The sequence below is a fragment of the Macrobrachium rosenbergii genome, chromosome 47, assembly GCF_040412425.1.
Source record: "Macrobrachium rosenbergii isolate ZJJX-2024 chromosome 47, ASM4041242v1, whole genome shotgun sequence".
Lineage (NCBI taxonomy): Eukaryota > Metazoa > Arthropoda > Malacostraca > Decapoda > Palaemonidae > Macrobrachium > Macrobrachium rosenbergii.
The window spans coordinates 31,081,833-31,106,325 of record NC_089787.1 but is presented as its reverse complement, the minus strand read 5'-3'; the positions used below and the strand labels follow the sequence as shown (position 1 = coordinate 31,106,325).

Here is a 24,493-nt window from a genome sequence, read left to right as displayed (position 1 = left end):
ATTACCTTCAATTGGTGAAGGTAATAATTTATGAGATAAAACAGATATAAGAACAAACTCACTTAAATAGTATGGATTAAGGAATTTTGAATTGATGATTTGGTTAACTTTAATAATAATAATAATAATATAATAATAATAATATCATTATCATCTTGAACAAAAACCCCCTCTGAGAAATGCAGTACAGTACTTCACTGAATGAAATGGCACTTTAAATGCCGTTGAGTTTACATTGGGCCTTCTTCGTTTCAGCAGATAAATTATAAAGCTGCTGCAAAGAAACCCATTTGAAAGATTGAGAACAGATAGCCATTCTCTTTAATAATAATAATAACAATCATCATTACGCATAACCATCTGAGGTGCGAGGTATTTTATTAGGAAAGGGAAGGAACCTGATAGGCAACATATTCTTTGAATGAAAAAGAAACTTAAGGTCAAGAATTAACATCTATCATAGTTCCATACAGAAAATTATTGCTATCAAATCATGAAATTAAAATGTGTTTTCTTAAATTCTGACAGTGGAGAGAGCATTTTATAAAACAGTGATTATTCGCTAATGAATCTACTAGGCAGAAAAGTTAATATAAATTTCAGCTTGGATAAACTGAAAAATTAATTTTCATTGCAAATTCATTTTGAATTTTGTTGCATAAATCCTTTATCCATGAAAACATCATGCATTGACATACATTCAATAAATATTCATGATACATTTCATGTCCAGGTGAAGGAAATAAGTAGCTGATCATCAGTGATACCCCTGTAATTTGTCCTTTCCTGTCATGTCAAGATACCTTTGTGCATACAAACCATTAGAGATCATGTACTTATGTTTACCTTGTCTGCAGTTTATAGTCTTCCATGTAACCTTTGTGGTGGTTGTGCTTCTTGTTGTGTTTGTTCCTTTCCACTTCATTGTTGGGTATCATGGAAAAACGTTTTTGCTTATTAGCATTGTTAAACTTTTTGACTTGTGTGCAATTTACATAAAACTTATCAAGGGTGTACAATACTGACATATTTCAAGTTAGTTACACTGGATTTACTTCCAGTGATATGAGTTGTTCAGTATAGGATGCATGATTTTTTTAATTAGGTTGTAATACAGATAAGAAGCAAGACAATTTGAGCTACAGTTGTAAGTTAATGACTAATAAATTCATAACATTATTTACCGACTATTATACACTACTTTGGAAACATTACCTTTTGTGCAAACTCGCAGCATCAGTCACGAAAGCAAATATTGTTCATGTTCTTGATAGAAATTTTGTAGTCATGGGTTATTCAAATACTCTGATACCATAATTTTTTTTTCAAGAGTTTGTATAGTAAGGGCTATACTGTACTGGAAATTCACTGAGGTAACATGAGAAAAATTTCTGCAAAATAATATCAAATAATATACCATACAGCATTACCTAGCTGTGAAAGTAACTGCAATCATTGACATGTGTTTGAACAGAACACATGCAAATGCTTTGGAAATTTCCTTGTAACAGAATACTTTATTTCTGTTAGTTAAATGTGATTTTCGCTTAGCGACAACAATTAATTTGGGCCAAAATATGTAAAAAAAAAAACGTGTTTTGCATTAGACCTTATCGGTATAAGAAATGGGTTGCCTCAATAAATTGGCATTTTTTTATGCAAAGGGGCCATATAGAATTTATTTATTGCTGCAAGAAACGTAGAGGGCTCTGATACTGGAGTGTTATGCACTGCAGGCTGTACACCAAATAAAAATCCAAATATTACCTAATTTTCACCAAGTCCACATTCAGCAAAGGCTACATCAGAAAAAAAAAAATTAAAATTAATATACATCGCTAGGATAAATAAAAAAAACTTGACCAAGAGTGTTAATCTTTTCTTACAGTGTATAGTAATTAAAATATATTACATCACACCCTAACTCTTCCCTCTTTAGTATTGATTCCTTGCAATAAACTTTCTTTTCCCAACAGGTGGTTAAAAGGACCAGAGGATACTCAGTGCACAGACATCCACTATCGGTCATTGACAGGTGAAGGTAACTTTAACTGGAGGTTTGTATATCCATTCGAGTACTTGGTGGCAGAAGAAAAGATAGTCATCAGCCGGAAAGAGAGCCTCTTTTCTTGGGATGAAACCGAGTGTAAAATTCCAGCTAGACTTGAATTGCAGGTGAGAAAAACCAAATACTGTATGTTAGAAACATTAGGCTTTTGATATAAGCAGCACAACACTAATAGAAACTTCTGGGTTAAAAGCAATTTTTAAGTAAAACTAATAACAGATGATTATAACAGGCCCTAAGGGATCTATTTTGGCACTCAAGCAATGGGCTTCCTTGTGAAAAGCATTTACAGACTGCTCTAATATCTGAGTTCCTAAGATGCAAGGTAGGCTCAGAATTTTGAAATAGGTCATAAGATGCAAAGCACCTTCATTTTCAGAAATTATAAAAACCTAAGAATGCCTCCCTTAAGAATATGACCTTGGAGTTGTACAATACCATTGCTGGGTGGTAGTGCAACAACCTAAAGTGCATTAATAAACTCCACTAAAGGCTGAAGTCTTGTATTTATTTTGATAATAGTACTGTGTTTGTAATTGCATTAATAGCATGACATCTTAGCCTATACAGGATAGTGGCATCTCAACTGGCAGACACCCCCCCCGAGTCTTGATATAATATTAATAAGAATATTTTGTAGTAATCGAACAGTTGAGAGAGGCTTTTCTGTTTGTGCTTGTGAGGGTGAACAGTGAAGGAGTGAGCAAATGCACTCATCTTCACCAGTGCTTTCCTAGCTGCCCACATGAGGGTGGATGGTGAACAAACACAAGCACATACGTGGACAATGCTTTCTGTTATCTCTTTTCTTGAAGTTGCTTTACTAAATACCTTTAACATTCCCATATAACCTTAATGATCCACAACCACTCCAGGTATTGTTCCCCATCCTAAGCAGCTGCTCATCAAGGTGATGATGATCCAGACTAGGTTTTCCCATTGATTTTCTCTTTAACCTTAGTAAGTCATTGTTTTTAATTTAGTTTTTTTACGTTTTTATTTCAAGATGAACAGAAATTATTTAATACTGAGTATATAAAAGCTAAATAGCAGCAATTACATACATTTCACACTCATTATGTATCACTGATCTTAATAAGACTGACTTAAGTATCTGGCAAGTCAGTCTTATACCCTCAACCACTAACTTAGACTATCAGTATTACAGCCAATTTCTGAATATTGGTCAATAAAATTTATAGTGTAAAGTCCTTGACAGTACTATTGATGCTTGAGACCCAGAATGTTTATAGGAAACAGTACAGTACTGTAGTAGATTAATGACAACCTTAACAACAGATTAAAGTCTGAAATTTTGCGTATTTATCAGTGTTGCTTTTGACTGGTTAACCAGAACTTAGATTTTGAACTTTGATGTAATTCATCTTTTTTTTGTGATAGGTTTTGGTGATGGATTTTTGAGGAGTAATTGTGAAATTTTAAATTGATTATAAATATGCCTTCAACTGGGTGAAACTACTGTAATCCTTAAATTATTTCAATGTAAATGTAAATTCGAATCTACAGTTATTTATAAAATGATACCTACTGCATTTTGATGTACTGTAGTTTATAAGGCAATGCCTATTGAATTTTCTGTTAGTATACTGACTGCAAGATCTTTTCAGGTATGGGATGCTGACCATTTCTCAGCAGATGACTTCCTAGGTGCAATTACACTGGATCTCAACAGGTTCCCTAGAGGTGCCAAAAGCTCCAAACTATGCACACTGGACATGTTAAAGACTGATGGGTCTGTGCCTATGGTCAACATCTTCAAGCAGAGGCGTGTGAAGGGGTGGTGGCCCTTTTACATCAAAAAAGAAAATGAAGAGATGGAACTCACGGTATTTGCCATAAGAGTTTGCACTAAATGTTCTTTTAAGACTAAAATACATTCATTTGTCATTATATCAAATTACGGTTATGCTTTTAACTGAATTATTAGTTAAAATTCTACATAAAAACACTTTCAACATGCTTGCCAATTGCAGGCTTAAAAAATTCTTGTAAAGGAATTGTTTTTAAAATACAAAATTTCCACATTCATGCAAACAATACTAACCATTGCTTCACAAATGGCCCGTAGCCATTTCAGTGAAGGCACTTGAGATATCCAAGCTTCAGCCACATCCCCACTCTTGGTAAACATCCTTGCTCCACCCCTTGTGGTCATTCCATGCTTGATGCATTGTGGGTATGTTCATATATTAGGCATCCAAGTGAGGTATAAACAATATACTGTACATTACTTGGCAGTAAAGTACAAGTATTACAGAACATACTTAACTTAATACCACATTGTTGACTATGGTCATGCTATTACAATGAGGAAACTTGCAAACTGCACTACAGGTCTGATTTCCTTTAGATGACATTCCCGTAGTAAATAATAAAGTAGCAGCTTGAATCACTTACTTAATAGGTAAGTTATTCAGTATAAAATATGACCTTAGAGGTGTGCATTTCTAGGAAATCAGAAGCTTAGAAGCTTGGCATATTACTGTACTGTACTTCTATGAGTTAGGAGACTTTACTTCACACAATCAACCCATCATGGTCTCATTAACCAGCCCAATAGGTCACATTTCTGGACTTAATTTGGTTATCCCAAATGATTATCTTAGCAGGCGAAAATTTTAGGTACTACAAATTTTAAGGAGTCAAGTTATTTCCAGACAAACACCAGAGAACAATACCTGAGAATCCTAATGCAGTGAAGCAAAGAGTTCCTCTTTATCTCAGCAGTCTCAGTACAAAGATGCCAATCTATCAACCCCGTCACCTTCCTGGAAAGTGAGGTTTTGAAATAAAGTCCAATCCAACTAGACACTGAATTTAAATTTCTGGTGTTAGCACCTTGTAGGCCCTTGAAAGAGCAAGCACTTATAGCAGACTCATAGCATGGTGCAAAATAGTAGCTCTAAACTAAAGTGCTAAGCTTTTTCACCTTTCACCTGCTACTTTTTTCCACTCCTTTCCCAGCTGGGGTTGACTTGCAGATAATGACCCCCTGCACAACCTTGAATATATTTCTGGTCACTTACAAAATGAAAGCAGGTGAGGTTTAAAGTCATGGCCTCACCCACGAAATTCACGCTGTCAGCACAGTTGAGCAAGGTGAATATCTGCTATCAAGCTATGCTGCTATTGCTGGGTTCGATCTCAATGGACTAATGACCTTCAAGGCATTAAGAGCATTGCTTATATCTAGATATGTGCTCTAAGGTAGCCCTTTAAAAAAAGGTTCATCCATCCTATATACATAACTTTGCACTAGGCACAGGAAATTACCTGGGTAAATTTTAGTAACTTGTCTCATGACAAGAATACTTACCACTAATGATGACCACCATTAAGGAAATTAGAATCAAAATTCTAATAACTCATCCCATTTAAATAATTTAGTCACATAAAAGACTCTAGAGCCATAAAAAAGTAAGAAAAAAATTACCATACATACCTGATACAACTGAGATTCACTTTGACTCCCTTTTTGGGAACCATAATGGTCAACATCCCTAATTCTCAAGACACACGAGATTACAATCTCACCAAAAGAACTTGGAAATTTCTCATCAAGATAACTAGCAAGAGACATATCTTTGGACAGGGGAAAAAAAAAAAAAAAGTGGTCAACAGAAAAACTAATTCGTCAGAATTTACTAATAAGTACAAAAATCTATACTGTACTGTAAAGTAAATGTCTAACAAAACATAAAGGAATCAACAGCAATCAAAGCACAACAGTTTTACCAGGAACTAAAAATGAAGATGGTCCACAGCATTCTTATGTGGGTCCACAGCACTCTTATATTATCAACAGAAGACTTCTGAGGTTGGAATCAAGTGAGTTGCTGAGTTGGCATCATACACTAAACCAGGTTAATTGATAATGCAGACAATTATCAGCGTAGGAATATTGGTAACCAAGTACTTTGTTGGCTATCATGTATTGCTTTAATGCATATCATCATCAAAGCCCAACAGGCAAGAAACTGGTAAAATTTTGCTAGGACTAATAATGGTGTCTGCTGCAAGTCCCATCTTAAGAATGGATACAAAGCCACTTGCAAACATATCTAACTGCTCTGGCTCAAAGATTATAAGGAGCAAAAGTTTTAGGTTCCCTTATCCTGTCCTTCCTGGACATGGATGCAGTATTTTTCAGAACAGTATAAGAGGTTGTCCAACCCTCACACTATACGTGTTAAATCTTAATCCAGGTGTTGTTCAGACAAATAAAATTCTAAAATGAGCAATTTAAAGACAAAAATATTCTGCTATATCTCTCCTTGAACGACTAGGCACAGTATTCACACTTCACCATCCCCCATATTCGCGGGGGATGCGTACTGCACACACACACCCACACACACGCAAATACTTAAAACCCCTCTAAAAACACTTAGAACTTCCTATTTTGATAGTTTAAACACAAGAAAAACCCTCTAAAAATGCTTATGCCTGAGTATTTTAATAGTACTTCATATTTTGATAGTTTAAACACAAGAAAACCCCTCTAAAAATGCTTATACCTGAGTATTTTAATAGTTTTATCACAAAAAAAGTGCATTTAGTCATGAAAATATGAAAATACAGTAATTAGTGAATATTTCTAAGTGAAAAATAACGCTAATGGGTGAATTTTCCGCGAATAATGGGTAGATACGTTCCACAGAGAAATCTGCGAATACGTAAGAAGGTGAATATGGGGGGTTTACTGTAGCAATTATTTTACCAGTTTCAACTGCAAAGCCTGCTCAGAAGCAAAATAAAGAAAAGGGCACCTTAATCAAAAGTCATCCAATACTGAGGCAGTCTGAATACAGTATGTGGAAGGTTTTTTGTGCAATCAATATTTGTCCATACGCTTTCAGTGTTTCTTATCAATAGTTTTATTAATTTCAGGGTAAAGTTGAAGCAGAAATACATCTTTTGACCAAAGAGGAGGCAGAGAAGAACCCAGCAGGTCTGGGCCGGAATGAGCCTGATCCCCTGGAAAAACCAAAGTAAGAGAAATTTGCAGATCATATAGTAATTTAGTTCATATTCATTTCCTTTGTGGTTATTGTAACATTATATGGCTTTTGTATGAGATATCTGTTACAAGTCACTAATAGAAGGATCATTTTTTTCCAGTCGTCCTGATGCTTCATTTATGTGGTTCCTGAACCCTTTAAAGAGTATAAGATACATCATCTGGCACAACTACAAGTGGGCAATCATCAAGCTTATTGTCTTCTTTGCCCTCACGATATTCTTCGTCCTCTTCTTCTACTCTGTTCCAGGATTTACAGTGAAAAAGATATTAGGGGCATAATCTTTCAGACTATAACTGTTCCCACACAGTCTTTTTGTATGAAATAATATTATGCAGTCTCCGTTATTTTAGTTTCTTATTTTAGTAATAAATTACCAAAAACATATCAACTAACCAATTAGATTAATGGATGTCAGTGCATCCATAATAGGATGGTAATGTAACCTAGTTTACTATAGGTTAACTAGTGACGGAATTAATATATGAATAATTCAGTCTGTATATTATGAGAGAATGTATCCTTGGTACTGATAAATCTCGGGTTCTTCAAAATATTTTCACGTTGAACTTTGTTTTTATTATACAGTACATGTACCTACATGTAAAAGGGTCCAAAAAGTCCTAGATATTTGTACATAAGTGTATGTAAGCCTTTGATGATTACTAATACAGCACTTTAATGAATGCAAAATATTTGCAAATCAGCAAGAAAAATTACTGTTTTTTAAACTTCACCTAAACTTATCAATTTCATTAAAATATTAAGAATGCAGTTCACCAATATGCTCATCCACTGTAATTTAGTATTAAGGTTCACATGGCTGGTTAGATTTTTGTAATTTTTTCATGTATATACCCTAGTAATGAATCTATAATTCCCTGTTTCATGAACAATCACTCATTAATTTCTCTTTCACTTCACCATTCAGTTGGCATATATTCTCATCCATTCTACACGAATTTAACTTATTAATACAATATTCTGACATATACTCAGGTGAGAAGTTTGTATTATAAATGGAATAGTTCTCTGGAATTTGAGCTTCAAAGTTTAGTCTCTACTTCTTGATTTTCAACATCTGATTATATTAGTTGTAAATAACAAATTACAGCTAAAATCAGGTGACCTTTCACAAATTAGCCCTAAGGGTTATATGTTAAATATGCAGTACATGTATTAACACTCAAATAAATGAAAGACACACAACTATGTTAAATGTCATACTCTAGTGCTAAGATATTCTAACTATGGAACTAAAACTGTTCTTTATTAGGTCACATGTTAAATATGCAGTACCTATGTTTAATGTAACAGTACTTACTAAGATATTCCTAACTAAGGAACTACATAAAACTATTCTTTGCAAGGTCAGCAGTGTTTATGCAAAACAACCCTAGGAGACGGTATATCTCTGATAACGTTACAACCCGTTTTCAAATCTACTTTGCCCAATAAGGCACTCCCAACAGCTAATGCACCAAGGTTATGAAGATCTTGATTCTAAGACTACCTAGCTATGTCTAGCTAAGCTTTAAAAGGTCACTGAAATGCAATAAAAATGCTGAAAGGGGAAGCTTGCAATAACAACAAAAATGAATAAAATAAATTTGAGTATCCCAAATGCAAAACAGGTAAAACAACACCAATACAGTACATAATTTACAAAATGAAGGGAATCCTTTGGATGTCCTAACTTTGATGCAAGAATAACAAATACAAAATCATAAAGGGTGTAAAATGCAAGTAACACAAATATCTTGCTTAAAAGAAAAGTTTGCAAATACAAGGAACTGAAAGTTTATGATACAGATACAAAAACAGGATGAGTGTCAGTCCAGGTTGAGGATAAAAAAAAAATTCATCATCATGTAAATCACCACTCCAGGATGTCGAGTTATAGATAGCTTGGATTACCCTGTTTATACATTGTCTTAGTTTTTATTGAGATGTACAGTACTGTGCCCCAAGAATTAGCCTTCAACAATAAAATTATTATCCATTTCATCCACTATTGAAGGATCATCTCTACTTTCCATTCTAAGTGTCATGAAATAGATGTTACTGGAAGAATGATAAATATTAATTATGCCTTATAAAACAGTAGACTTATCTTTCCCACTGTAATTAAACCTGCGTTTTGGTGCTGACAATGCTGTGCATGAATTTATGATAGTTAGATGATAAATTTTCTTCCCATCTGCATTACAACTTGAGAACTATTCCTATTAACTTAGCCTACACTAAAAATCTCACCTGTTTTAACTAAAATTCACCAAAACATGCAGGATTCTGACGGTTATTTTTCAAGTGTTAATATACTAGTAGACTAGTAAGAACTTTCTTTTCTACATTCATGCTTTATAACCTATCAAAGTACATAAAAACATTACTGTATCAATGATGGGCCTTTAAAATGTATATTTTTACCTGAAACACTGATTTTGTGTGATTTTGTCATCATTTAGGTCATTTTAGTACATAATCTTAACTCTGAAATGAAGAGGCTATTTTTGTAGTTATGCTATTGTTCCTAAATCCCATCTTTTAATAGTTTTAGGTTGTTCTTAGAAATAAATAGTTTAGATTTTAATGGAAACACAATATGTTTGAAAAATGTGTTTCTTGATGACAATGTCAAAATTGCATGCACAAGTTGATCAGTATTTGAGATGCTTGGTTTGAATTATTTTCCCAATGTATATTTTACCAATATATAACAAAACCTGATGTTTGATTACCTTAAAAATTCTATAAATATATATAAATATATGCATATTATACTGTACATAATGATGTTTGCAAAAGCACATGTTTTCATTCACATTTTTACAAAATATTCATTTTGTATATAAAATGTATACAGTAAAATTGATAAGTGTTATGTATCTGCATTATATCAAATAACATTGTGTGTGGAAACTCAATTGAAATATCCAGTTTCTCTGTATGGGTATGAAAACAACTCTGCAAGCTATACTGTTAAGTATTTCAAGACTCACTTCATTACATGTACTCTTCTATGTATCTGAAAAAGCTTTATGTTAATTGGTAACCTAACTACAAATTTTTTATTTCAGACTGTCCTCACAGTTTCATCTTGGTACCCTGTACTTTTTTAAGAATACTTCACCTGACTGCAAATTCATATATGTATATATAATGTATTTTTTAGGACACAAAGTAATTGGTCTACTATGTTTAAGAAAAGTGAAGAAAGAATCTCGAAGACTGGCTGTATTTAATAATAGTCTTGGCCACTCTGAAGCCACATATACTATTTACCAATGCAAAACTTTACTTTTCATGTCCTGATTAACATTATGGCAGTGGAAAGCTGCAAGCAAAACCAGGAACGAACATTCAATTAAATGTGTATTTTGATAAGAGAAACTTCCATAATCCATGTTGATACTAAAATTCCACTACTTGTTTCTGTTGCATTCCATATATGCACTAAATGGAGACTTTTTAAGCTATTTGCAACAACAGATCATGATCAATACAATTAAGAATTTCCACATTAAGAAATTAGCATGTCATGGATTAAAGACTTTTCTTATTAAAAGGAATTACAGTAGTACTGATTATAAAACCTCCAAGTTGTAATGGCAATAACAACATTAGTAAAATTATGCAATCAATATTTAACATCTACTATGAAGTTCAATCTATAAATATGATTTTTTTCTCCATTTTAAGACAAAAATTAAATACATACAGCTCCATTATGGTCCAGCTTTAAAATTCATAGCTGATTTTTTCTTTGTCTGCAAACTGACTGGCTATTAGCATAAAGTGACAAATTTTCAATTGTTATACAGTAATAGGTATATAGGAAAAAGAATATTTACCATATATATTAAAAATAATTTTACAAGTGGAACATTGCCAAAGGTTATTGGGCCCAGCACATAAAAAAGATATTGTTTAAGTCATCATCAACTTATTCTTCTGCACGAAGTGATCCTTATGCACTTTTAAAATGATTATTTTTATGACTACAATACTTTAAAGGGAACAATATTGATAATAAATAGCACTGTAAAATAACTTTTCAACCTTATGATCACAGATGCATTTTTGTTTTTATTTTTATCATCTTGACAAATGATGAACTGTGCCACATTGTCTATTGCCACAAGTCCATAGAGTTATGTCAACAAACTTAACAATATGGCACAGGGGCATCTAATGCTCGCTACAGTGTACCAAACTTTCAAATCGTTCTACTATTACTGCAATATAAAGTTTGTGTGTAATTGTATATAATGTAAATATTGCAGACTATGTATACAATATAAACTGTAAAGAAATATTGTTGTTGAGTTTTGAATAGAACTTGAATATATTCCTATTTGTTGCTAGTGTCTTAACCCAATCAGACATCAATATCATCATTAAACCAAAGAATTCATAGATGTCAACGTGCCTGCACAATATAACTTTCAATATTCATGATAAATTCTGATGTATAAAAAATGGCTTTCATTAACCCTTACATTGTAGAAAAATGTATAAAAAATGGCTTTCATTAACCCTTACATTGTCACAGATATTACACTAATTACAAAATGACTCTGGAAGTTAGCTTTACTAACAAATGTGATAAATTCATGAAGGGAATACTGAATTATTTCAAACTAAGTTGATTTTTTAATGAGAGCCTAATCTGAAAATATTAATAATATAAGCCTTATGAAGCACACAGAAGTACAGTACATATGAATAAGCCAACAGGTGCCTTACTTTCTGGTACAAACTGTAACATTATACATTTCTTTGTACTGTTGAAAATACACTTGACAAAAAGGGAAGTACTGTACCTGTACAGTCCTTGAAATTACTTGTGTAATGTTACGTAGCTCCCCTGCCCTTTTTTACTCTAGAATAAACATATAATTTTACTTATTAAAGCTTCTAGAAAATATAAGGACATAGTTGAAAATAAAAATGTCACCTAATCTTGCTTATATATAATACTGAATGATCAACTTTTACAGATATTTGTCACTTAATATGCACTGGTCCATCTAAATTTATTTGATAAATGCTATTTTGTCCACCTAAATTTATAAGTTTGATAGGTGCTATTGTTATAGGATGTATAGTTTAACCACAATACTCTCTATAAAACTTTTGCTTTGACCTAATACTGTGTGTGCAATCAAGAAGTAATGGCATTAGCAACTCTCTCTACTCAAACTGTATAGAGGATAACATAGCTAGTTAAAGGTAGCCCATCATTCAGTGATACTCATACCCTTCATTTTTTTAAGAAAATGAAGTCTGAAACAGGACCAATGTAACCATCATAACATTAAAATTCCCTCATAATGCCAGCCTTGACTTATTCAAAACTTACAGGAAGATCTAAATAAAAATGCTGTATAAATATAAACAATCCACAATGGATGTAGAGAGGAAAACATGAAAAATCTGTTTTGTGACATAAATTGGCTTTAAAGATGAGAAAACCTTTGTCCAGACTCATTTTCATTGCTTCAAAAACATCCTACAAAGTACCATCCAAAAATGATCCAAAATGACAGTGAAAAGTTAAGAAGAGATGCATGCAAATACAGTGGCCAAATTTGGTCATGAATCTCATCAAAGAAATGCATATAACAAAAAAAAGGATGCTGATATACTTCAAGACATACCTTTGCAAACAAAAACATACAAATTACTAAATAAGAATAAGAATATCTGGCCTGCACATCAAACATTATAATTAAGTACCTACAATACAATATCATGATTCATCACTCATACTTTTATACCAAATGTACTGGATTCACCCATAAAAACTCAACCTCGTCAGCATTAAGTATGTAGCATCTCCCAGAGTGAAATCTGCTTTGGTGAAACGAATGAATGTGGATTTCTCTGGTACAGGTATAGTTTTCAAGGCTACACACCTGATATGTCCTCTAGTTTCTGCTGAATGGCAAGTATCCACTGTCTGTACTTGAGTTGTGGGCTAGCACTTGCTAGGCCCAAGTTCGAGTCTCCAGCCGGCTAATGAAGAGTTAGAGGAATTTATTTCTGGTGGTAGAAATTCATTTCTCGCTATAATGTGGTTCGGATTCCACAATAAGCTGTAGGTCCCGTTGCTAAGTAACCAATTGGTTCTTAGCCACGTAAAATAAGTCCAATCCATAGGGCCAGCCCTAGGAGAGCTGTTAATCAGCTCAGTGGTCTGGTAAAACTAAGATATACTTAACTTGTACTTGACCCCAAAAAGTACTGAGCAAGTCAAGGTCTGTAACTAGAACTTGCATAAGTATTAAATTTATAAGCACAGGGTTCTGTCACTTCTTAAACCTAATCCCACATGTATTAGTGTGAGTGTCAAACATCCAAGTTCAGCAAGGCCAGCTTGCTTTTTGCTGCATAATGTAAACTTTCTATGCAGCATTCTCTACAGTACACCAAGAAGCTTTCTTGCTTCCTATCCAGCATGTTAAGACATCCAAGTCCATCTATCTAGAATATGACAAATGGAATTCTTCCATCAACTGGAGTGGACTGATCCACTTTGTAGCCTGAAAAACATGTTAATCCACTATGTTGAGACATCCAACTTTCTATTCATACACGTGGTGTTGAGTAAACTTTAAAAAAAAAATTACTCAGAATATTAGATTGTCCCATTACCTCCTTTCAAAATGATTGACTGTAGGTTACCTGGAATCACAACTACCAGGGTCACTGAAATATGAACTTCTTTTTAGACTAAGGTATCGGTAACTTGTCAGTTGTGATACCAGATAAACGTTAATCAACCAGTAATTTATGACTACGTGATTCCTGCCCACAGGAAGACATCCATGAGCTAATTGCTCTTGTCTCAGTATTTGTAGTATATAGTGTAATGTAACCATATGCTTTGATACAGCATTCCAAATCTCTCAGACTTCTGTTTTATATATTTTATGCTACTGTCACTGTCACAGCTTCTTGTGGGATATTTTGTTTCAGCAGTGTAAAGGTCCCAAGTAAACAAAGATCCCCATCTACATGCAGTATCTCTCTTAGTGAATCCTACAGTAAGTCACCATCAGGGGTTGTACACAATCAAAATTTGTGTATAATTCTCAGCATTGCACCAAAAATTAGACTGTCTAGAGTGTACATTGAGGGCTTCAAACAAAATATTACTAGACAAATTTTACTGCAATAATACATGTACTGGACCTGATATTAAGTAACTTGCCTCAGTATTCCATCTATTTCCATGACAAACTTGAGGCAAAGCACAATGATGTATACAGTTGTATTAGCAGAGAAAAGTCAAGTGTTTTGATTATTTGATCAATTTCTCCAAGAAATAGAAGTCCAGTGGACCACAGTTATCTGGTAAAACACTTTGATGAAATATCAGAATCTTTCTTCCTAAGTTATCCAAGGCACTAGATCCAGATTCACAGCCAGACTCAATTCTGTACATATGATACTACTAACAGAAAGACGGGCAAACAGACCAAATGAACCAAAAACTTATATCTTCCCAGATATTAAAACGTTCCATTTCTTCTTAAGAAATCATAGTATACGAGCAACCATGGGTAGGCTTAAAATATGGGATATCAGTGTGACTGGGGGGAGGGGGGGGGGGTTAGTGTGGGTATGAGAATGCAAAATGCTGGTGTATGAAGAGGCGTAGGTATTTTTGTACACCAAACAGGATAGTCGTGTGGGTGTGAGACATGGAAATGTGCGGGTGTATTAAATGTGAGATGTTTACATGACAATAGTAGTCAGGTATCAACTGTCCTGCTTGAGCAGAAAGGTGTAGCCATATGAGGGGGACACATAAGTGATAAGCTACTGACACACAAAACAATGCATCAAATATGTTGACAGTCTACAAACCTCCTTAGCGGAGATTACAAATACCGTTAGCGCTATCACTTGTGGTCCTGGGGTCCTTCAGAGCTTCATCTTTGGATACCAAAGAGAGTTTCGGGACAAAGAATCCCTCAGACTCTTTCTAGTCCATCCAAGGAGAAATCTTAAAAACAAAATAGATAAACCACAATTGCATGCCAATCACTTTTTCAAATTTGTTCTTGAATAACCTGGCAGCGATACTATTTCCAATTACTGTGGGAACTTCCTCTTCTGTTTAAGTAAAAGAAAAAGTTTCTATATTGTATGGAGACAAGAGTAATTAATGATGGGTTATATGTACATTGTAGTTAGGTTTGTTGTGCAGTCAAACAAATTGGGAGGTATTGACATACATTATGTACAACAGAAAAAAACTACATTCCATCAAATGTCAATAAGGAAACCCAGATGAGGCTGAAATCTGTCAGTCATCTCTTCAATCACCCAAAACGAGGTACATTCTAATTATTATTAATAAAAGGAAGACTTACCTCATGGATAATTTAGCTCCACAGTATTCAAATTTAGCTCCTACATCAGAAAGACAGTATAACTACTGCTATGTTGATTCATAATACTTGACGTCTACTGGAAAATCCAAGCTGAGGTGAACTGTGTTTCATATAAACTTGAGCTTATGGTTGAAGATTTGCAGACTAACAATCTGTTAAGAGATAAAATAAAAATATTAAACTCTAGATCTTCATAGTTTAAAATCAACAAATTGATTTAAGCATCATAAATCACGATCATATCAAGCATATAAAAAATTCAAATTTTTTAAGATACAGCACTTTGGGTTATTCTAAGCACATTTTCGGCCAGATTAGAAGTTTTCATTACGAAAATGCAATTTACTCTTTCTGTTTATACTAATATTTATTACTGAATCAATTAAATGTTTCAAAACCCTCACATGTTTTAATACCATTTGTTCTGCTTGATATTACTCTGTACAGGCGAATGAAAAATATCATACGTCGAAATAAATGAAATAAAACTCATGAGCAGTAAAATAAACTCGACTTTTATCTACGTCATCTCAACGGAAAGTAAACTCCCAGTGATAGTGAAAACCAGAGTTTGGGGCCTTTATCTCTCAAGATATAGTAGAAAAAGTGACATTACCTGATGTAGAATAAATGACAAACTAAGGGATGGCCGTATACGGTAACTGGCTGATCAATTGCTCAAGATACGATCGACTGTATAATGGCCACCCCTCGCTATGGCTTATAACCAGAACGCCATGTTCTTTTATGAAGCAACAAGAACATGAAACCTATACACCTGGTTACGTCATCTACACGAAATAAGGAACACGATGTCAACACGGTACAGAGCGCTTCTTCCGACAGAGAATGACTGCATGACTTCATCTCTGGCCCAGCGGTCACTCGTCGTTTCACTACCGAGGAGTGAGGTGCATAGCTCCGTGATCTCGCCTGGTGCACTCTGGCAAAATTGGCTCGGCAGCCCGGTTGAAGGGAGACGGCCATGTATTGTAGATAAGTGAGTAATTATTTCGTGCAATATAACGCAGCTTATACAGGCTTTCCAGGCTACGTAATTTGACTTTGGTTTATGCAACAAGAACAAACTTTATATATATATATATATATATATATATATATATATATATATATATATATATATATATATATATATATATACATACAGTATATACGTTTGTGTACACACATACACGATTACACAATAACATCATCATGGATGACAAGGGCAGAATCTCGTCACTATATGTCCCAGAGCTGTGTAGGAAACGCCCTCTATTCTGAGAATAAAATAAAAGGACTAGGAGCAATATATAATGATTCCTCTTATTCCAAGATTAAAACTGAATCTGAGGTCGCTTGCGTTTCGAGATTTATCCGAGATGGAAAATTCCACTGAACATGAATATCAAAAGCCACTGTGATTTTGCATCCTACGAAGGTTTAAAACCTGGGAGATGTTTTCACTTTAAAAGTAAAGAATTTTGGGTTGGAGGAGCGTCCTCTACAATATACACCTACATTATAAGAATCATAATTCAGATATATTTATTATAAATGTACATAAACAATTAATAATTATACATATATACATGCATTATATATATATATAATTACATTATACAGCTGTATTAATAGAATCTTATTTCAAAGATCAATTTATTATACATGTACATCAGCAACTGGTGAAAATTACAAGTGAATTATATATAATATAATATATGGCTACAATTTTTAGCATCTTACTTCAGCAAACAATTTACTGTATAATATACATACATACATACAGTATATATACATATATATACATATAATATATATATATATATATATATATATATATATATATATATATATATATATATATATATATATATATTACATACATATATCGTGCTTCTCAGTTATGTACAGAAGGAGCCACAGTAATATACAGTACTTTGATTATCAAGACGAAATGTATTTGTAAAAATACATACAAATCCACCCTTCTGTGGATTTGGTCAAGTTCACAGAGGGATGAACGAAAGCTATAAGCTTTGTATATATTTTTACAGTCACATTTTGTCTTGATACTCAAAATATATATTACTGCGGATCCTTCTGTATACATACACACACACACACACACACACACACACACACACATATATATATATATATATATATATATATATATATATATATATATATATATATATATATATATATGAAAGTTGGATACATAAATTGTGTTGACATGAACACATAAGCTAGTACTGTTTATGTGTGGTTTAAACTCAGACACCGTACACTAGGGCATGGAGGTTACTTGCAAACTCATGCACAGGTACTTTGTAAACTGGGCACAAGTTCTGATATACACATACACTTATATACAGTAACACACACACACACATATATATATACATATACATATATACATACTTATATATATCTTAGACATACTGTATAAGGTATGTATGTATCAGAAGTATGGCCCACTTACACAGTCCGAGCTTAAACAACACATATGTAGCAGCAGCTTACGTATCCATGCTAACACAAAATATGTATCCAACTTACACAATGCATATGCATTAGGCAATTTATGATTTTAATTTGCATATAACACATGCTCCCTTATGCTGCAATGCGTGTTATCGGAGTAATGTATACATACATCCACCGGAAGCGATGCATATTTCCGAGTTATACAATAAATGGCTGGTTATTTCAAGGTAATCTGACTTTATTCTAACACATCACATTTCGTGCGACAACATTAACTGGTAATTAGATTACATAACGCGTGGTATTTTTTAGTTTAATTCCACCTGCACACAAGCTTTGAAAGGTAATGGCAGTAAACTGTGAATTTAAGAATTAATTTGAGAATTTATTAATAGCCAGCCACAGTGACGTCTGAAATTCTCGACCCCCGCTTCGCAGGAACCCCCTTTCCAACACTCTTGTGTCATATACATGTCGTATACATGTATACGTCTCTCCCCTGCTGATCAAAAACTCTCCGCTCGGACGCCATTGTACATAAATCAGCCATGCTCGATATATGTGAGTGTCACATTTTGGTATATACGTTATCTCTAGACCTTGCGTTATCTCCCTCCCCACCACAGGGATTCGTCGAAATTTATGACAGAATGGAGACTAGCTTCTAAATTTAATGGGATATTCAATGCCCTGATTAATCATATGACGGTCAAAGGTTTTCGCGCGATTTTCTTAACATTATAATGTTGGTTTCTTTTACATACAGATATGTACTTTGTATTAAGGCCAAAAGAAAAAAATACCTGCCACAGTAATGCAGGATGATATAACAATTGTTGCATACATGGTTTTAGAGAGAGAGAGAGAGAGAGAGAGAGGCTGAACGAGTTACCTGAAGGGCAATCGGCAAGGCGCGCGTCTCGGCAATGTTAAAGCGTTTTCCCCGGCTTGAACTGACGAAATTTAATACGGGCTAACCTTGGCCCATGACGACCTCTTTCATCTCTAAAGAATTCAGGACACAACTGCTAACCCCTCCAAGAGATTGGCAAGTCTTTAACGAATAAAAAATGTTCGTAAAATACCTCAGATATCATGATGACGCAATACTTTCTCCTAGATATGGAAACAGAACACCTTTTAAATTTACAATAGGAAGGTCCTTGACTCAAGGCCATCCTTCGCAGAGAGATTAATCGAGATCTGCAAAACAGCTGAGTGTGAAGTCATTAAAATTAATCGAATATAAACCGAACCAACTAGTTTACCTTAATTTGCCTCTGAAACAACAACAGATGCGAATCTGTTCCGAACTGAATTAAGCAGAACTGGTACTAGCAAAATTTAAGTGAACATTTAGAGAAGTAATCTAGATCAGCGTCATAGTCAAATTTCACTGGATTGCTCTCTGACCTTGACAACGTAACACATGAATGGTACAATAAAGGAAAACGAGGATATAACAGCATCCTTTGAGTAAACAAGATTACGAGCTATCAAAAACTTGGGAGAGAGAGAGAGAGAGAGATTGGAGGCGATTTTATGCTGCAATACGATTGTTAACCTACAGACAGGGAGGGATGGAAAAGAACTAGAACTGGAATGATAGACGCAATCAGCTGCTGCAGTAATAAAAAAAGGGGCATTAACATTGTGGCTAATTTACCTTCACGACCGACACAGAGAAACCTATTGAATCATGGTAAACATAACAACTCTATAAAAAAAAAAAAAAGCGAAGGTCTATCCAGGAAGTTCCTTAACACTAACAGCTGCGGCTGTAACTTGGTCAACTCACCAAATACGAAATACTGCATGAAACATGATAATAATATACCTTTCTCAAATGTCTAGCAACCAGGACTTATATTTGAATAAATCTCAGGCATCCCAAACAGGAGGAAGCTTGCCCTTACTGTTAGAGAATTATTTGGAATAAGAACCTTTAGGTTACTCTTACTTCCCATATTGATTTCTGTGTGTAAACGACCAGCAGGAGAAACAAGCACTTTCAGACCCATCCCTTTCAAATAATAAGCACATGTAAACAGCATACAGTGTAAGGAGTTTCATACTGCCAAAGGCAGCCAAAAAAAAAGATGGTGGGATGCCTATAATCCCCAAATATCTGCTTTCAGATAGGTCAAAAGGTCACAGAAGTTACAAATTCATGCTGACAATGATGGGATGGCCCAGACTGAACTTTTTTTTTTTAAATAAGAGCAAAGGCCATGGGGAATCTGATACCTTTTTCCAATAGCCGAGGCAAAAGAAAACAAGAAAAAGTTAAAGGTAGAAGGCTGGGCTAAGCTAGGAAAAGTATAAGTGGGGAGAGAATTCCACTGCTTGGAATTAAAAGGAGGAAAAAAATTACTTAACCACATAATCCCTGCATTACCAATTCCCACAGTAAATGAGGGAAGCAAAGTCCCAATAAATATTACCGTGTCACCAGAGAAGTGAAAGGATTCTCCTCTTGAGCTTGAAAGGGCAAGAGATGGAAACTGTACTTGCCTGGAAAAAAATATGGCTTCTCGACAATACAAAAAATTTGTTGTGAGCAGATTTAGCATCCTGAGAAATGTAACCTGTCCAGATCAGTTTAAACTAACATGACAACCCAATACACTGATAGCAAAAAGCTCAGTTTTTTGGCATATTTACTTCTTCCAAGACATAATTATGTACAGTAAATTTAGTGGTGTGGGGTAAATGAAGATGGAAGCAGAAGATGAAATGTTGCAATATTGTCAAAATAATCTGGGGAACAAAAGTTACGCATCTGTACCAATGGAGCCATAGCTAAGAACTGAAAGTGTTTTTCAAACAGTGCCTGAAATCCAAAATCCTATTTGGTTGGTGAAATTTAGAACAAAAGAAAAATCAAAAGTTATTCAAAACACTTTAGCCATTCTTACGAACAATTCATTGAGATAAAAAAGACTTTACAGAAAGTCTGAGTGGGTAACAATAATCACTGGTAAATGACTCAGTAAAAGTATATCATATTATTCACTGGTAAATATCTCACACAGTAAATCACATTGCAAATTAAACAGAATTAAAAACAGAGCAAAAAACTTCAATATTATGAGCCGGAACTAAAGTAAAAAAAAAATGTCAAATAATTTTTACAATTACAACATCAAGAAATCTGACAGCACACAATTCTAATTTTAATCTAGTTTTAATGCACAAAGCACTGTAAACAAAACCAACTGTTTTGGCTATTTTGAAGACACAGGCCTATTTCTCAAAGGTTGCTTAATATGAGGTTTGTATGCATGTGTGTGTGTGTGTTTGAACCTCTTCACATAGGCTTAGTAAGTTAATTCAGCCAGGGCCCATCAAAGCCATGCAACATGAACTTTCCACACTTTCAATTTATATGAAGCTAAGGGGTGTCCAAGAAATGGTGTCCTACGTGAGGTTATGTGAATCTGGGGGTAAAGGGGAAGAAAATCCTCTGGAAAGGATGACATACTGCCCTATGTGAGGTTAGGTTAGGATTCGTAAAGTCAGGAGACAGAATACCAAGAGATGTTAGACCTACTATGAATGTTTGAGGGTATGATAAGTAGGCCTACATCTGGTAAGGTATTGATTTAGCATCCATACAATGAGTAACTTTATAGTTTGATAATCATTACGCCAGGCCAAGTTTTGGTATTTCTAAGCAAAAGTTCGGCACACACTGTTACCCTGGAAATTGATTTTTCCTATACTTTTAATGTTGCCGATGTAGGAGGTGATGTTGTTTATTGTCAGTCAATTATTATTAACCTCATATTTACCCAACATGGTTGGGGACCCTTTGGGAACGTGGGGTTTTGGAAACATTGGGAGATAGACCAGACTGCCATGGAGATAGACCAGACTGCCATGTTGTTGTTATGGAATGGTTCCTTGCATGTGCAAGTCATCAGGGAGCCATATGTTTAAGGTGGGATTGGCTGAAGAAACCTATTATAAAAGGAACTATAATACCCTACCATACCCTAACTTGACCTAACCTAACCTAGCAGGCCATGTTACCATACTGGATCCTCTCTCCGCCTGTCTTAGGAATAAATAGGTCTAGCCTAGGCCTAATTCACCTTTCTATGATAATTTGTTGTCTACCAAGTGTTTCCCTTTCCCAAACAATATTTATAACTTGGCTGGTAATGAACATAGTCCAACAATGATGGTGAAAGTCCACAAACCAAACAGGCCTGGCTAAATTATTTTGGGGTGTTTGCTCAGCTTACGCCTACCTTAGGCATAATACTAAAGTAACCTACCTTTATAGTTCTGGTTCCGTAACCATCCAGAAGAAATTCTACGTCAGCTGACAGCAAATTCACAAGCACAACGAAATGGCTATACCGTTGCCAGTTAATTGCGACAATCATGGAACGTTTATTCACGATGTTAGTTTCAGTTCATTCACAGTTGCGGCCATACTGTGCTGGAGCTAAATTGTTACATATTCTCGATAATTTTTTTAGATTTTAACGTTCGTTATATATTACCTGGCACTAGTTTTACTTTTTATTCAATGTTTCCTTTAATTATAATGTTTTTTTAAATAAAATAGCAATTAAAAATGACCTAACAAATTTTTATAGTTGTTCACGTTCATTATATTAACCCGCTTTCGGTTTTATCTGACACCGATTTCTCTTTGTTATTCAATACTTCTTTTGCTTATAATATTTTTAAAAAATAAAGTAGTTCTTAAAGTATCCAATTTGTGATTAATATTCACAATATTTAATAGCCATTACTCAAATTTCCTTGCAATGTAAAATAGTCAAATGATGCGCTGTTTCGCTTCTGAGAAAAATAAAAGAAATCCAGGATTGTTCTCTCAAAAGCAATAAAATAAAAAAAAAAAACCATAAACTTCATTTGTTAACACACTTTAATAATTTGAGAAACTCAGATATCAATACAAAAGTATGAAACCATTCTTACGTTATATATTACGTATATTACTTGCATAAAACTAGGCCTACGACGAACTCCAAAATGTCGCAGCTTGAGTTGTCAACAATGAAAAGAACCTTAGAAACGTCTTAGTTGTGCAGTAGCAACTTCTCTCATAAATTAATTTAAAAGTGTGATAATTACACTCCATTCGCGTGTAATTATTTTCGTATTAACGCCCAATGTGCCTTACAGAATCCTTGTTTTTTTTTAGGAAAAATTATTTTAAGAAGAAGAAGAAACGTAAATTGTCACCTGTCGAAATCGAACGTATTTGTGGTCTGTTTGTTGTGTTTGTTATGCAAGTATTACGGTATTACCCATATAACATTATGAAGTACTGTATTAGGGTAGTTATGGAATTCTGTTACGAAACAATTTCTGCGACAGCCATTACAAAGTACACTACAGCGATGACTTCCACGAGAAGAAAACTTTTGTATCATTGGCCGAATGTTACAGAAGGCAGGTAGGCTAAAGTAATGATATTACTATATTTTAATTTCGTACCTGGAAGTAATATTTAAATACGTTTAAATGTATGCATTAAACGTTACCTAGGTTCATTACGGTAACAAATTTGCAGTTTTAGAAATACTGAGCACCTCCCCCCCCATGTATCTTACAATATGGGGGATCACAGTAGTAAGGACAGGTTTTTGGATGGGGGAAAACAAAACGAGTGAAATATCCCTCATGAATAAATTTAACCTCACCCTACCTAGGGGTGCCATACCCACATGTGGGGCATGGGGCATCGCTTCCCCTGGACCCCACCTAACCTAACCTTGAAGGCTGGGTCCTTACCAAGCCCTGAGGGAAGGGACCAACTGCACCTAACCTAACCTGACCTAGGCCAGCGAGTCCTTACCGTCGCCCATTGAAAACTTTCATTAACTTAATCAGAACCAGAAATAGGTTTTTCGTGAGGATTAATGTTTTCCTATTGATCTAGATCTTGTCTGGATATAGAAGGCCACTGGGTCCCAAACAGAGGAGGGTACATCTGACTAGCAAGTTTGAAAAAATGGAGTGGCAGCTGGTTCTCCGAAACTTACTTGAAAAGAAAAACCTAGAATTGTATTGTGAGAAATACAATTGTTACCAGACCAATTAAACCATGCTTTAGGTCCCTCCACAGAAATCTTGTACAGTATTGTGAGTGCGTATCAGAGGGATATGCAAATTTCTGAGTGATTAACAGTCCGGTGGATGTAACCTAAAGACCTCAAGAATTGTAGGCTGACTACTTACCACCAGTAAAGTTAAAAGACACTAAGATGGCAGCATCGCGTTTATGAGCCAATGGCTATCCAAGAGGCACAGTAAACATTTTTTTAATCCTTCTCAGTCGCCCCCAAAATCTAAATATCACTCAGCATCCTTCCTTTGTAAAGTTTTCTTTTACCAATAGGTTCTTGATTGGAGAAAGTATAATCCACCACTTCGGAACATAATTTCCTGCAGTCAACAAATGTGGAGATACTGGCTAACTGTTTGGTGGTTCCAAC

General features: G+C 34.6%; 1 protein-coding gene and 1 long non-coding RNA gene across 12 annotated transcripts in view; one reads left to right on the top strand and one right to left on the bottom strand.

The window, feature by feature from the left end:
• The window catches only part of LOC136830731 (otoferlin-like), a 722,463-nt gene extending 713,348 nt beyond the window's left edge, over positions 1–9,115 (top strand). For all 11 annotated transcript variants that reach the window (XM_067090537.1, XM_067090535.1, XM_067090531.1 and 8 more), the window contains 4 exons: positions 1,977–2,175; positions 3,697–3,915; positions 6,980–7,080; positions 7,211–9,115. In XM_067090537.1, the coding sequence (XP_066946638.1) occupies positions 1,977–2,175; positions 3,697–3,915; positions 6,980–7,080; positions 7,211–7,391 (700 nt within the window). In that variant the 3' untranslated portion in view covers positions 7,392–9,115. The remainder of the gene's footprint in view (positions 1–1,976; positions 2,176–3,696; positions 3,916–6,979; positions 7,081–7,210) is intronic.
• Positions 92–22,667, bottom strand: LOC136830732 (uncharacterized). The gene is made up of 3 exons (XR_010850729.1): positions 22,295–22,667; positions 15,498–15,670; positions 92–2,163 (listed from the first exon to the last, which is right to left on the bottom strand). It is a non-coding gene; the product is annotated as an uncharacterized lncRNA (long non-coding RNA).
• Between the last annotated feature and the right edge of the window lie 1,826 nt (positions 22,668–24,493).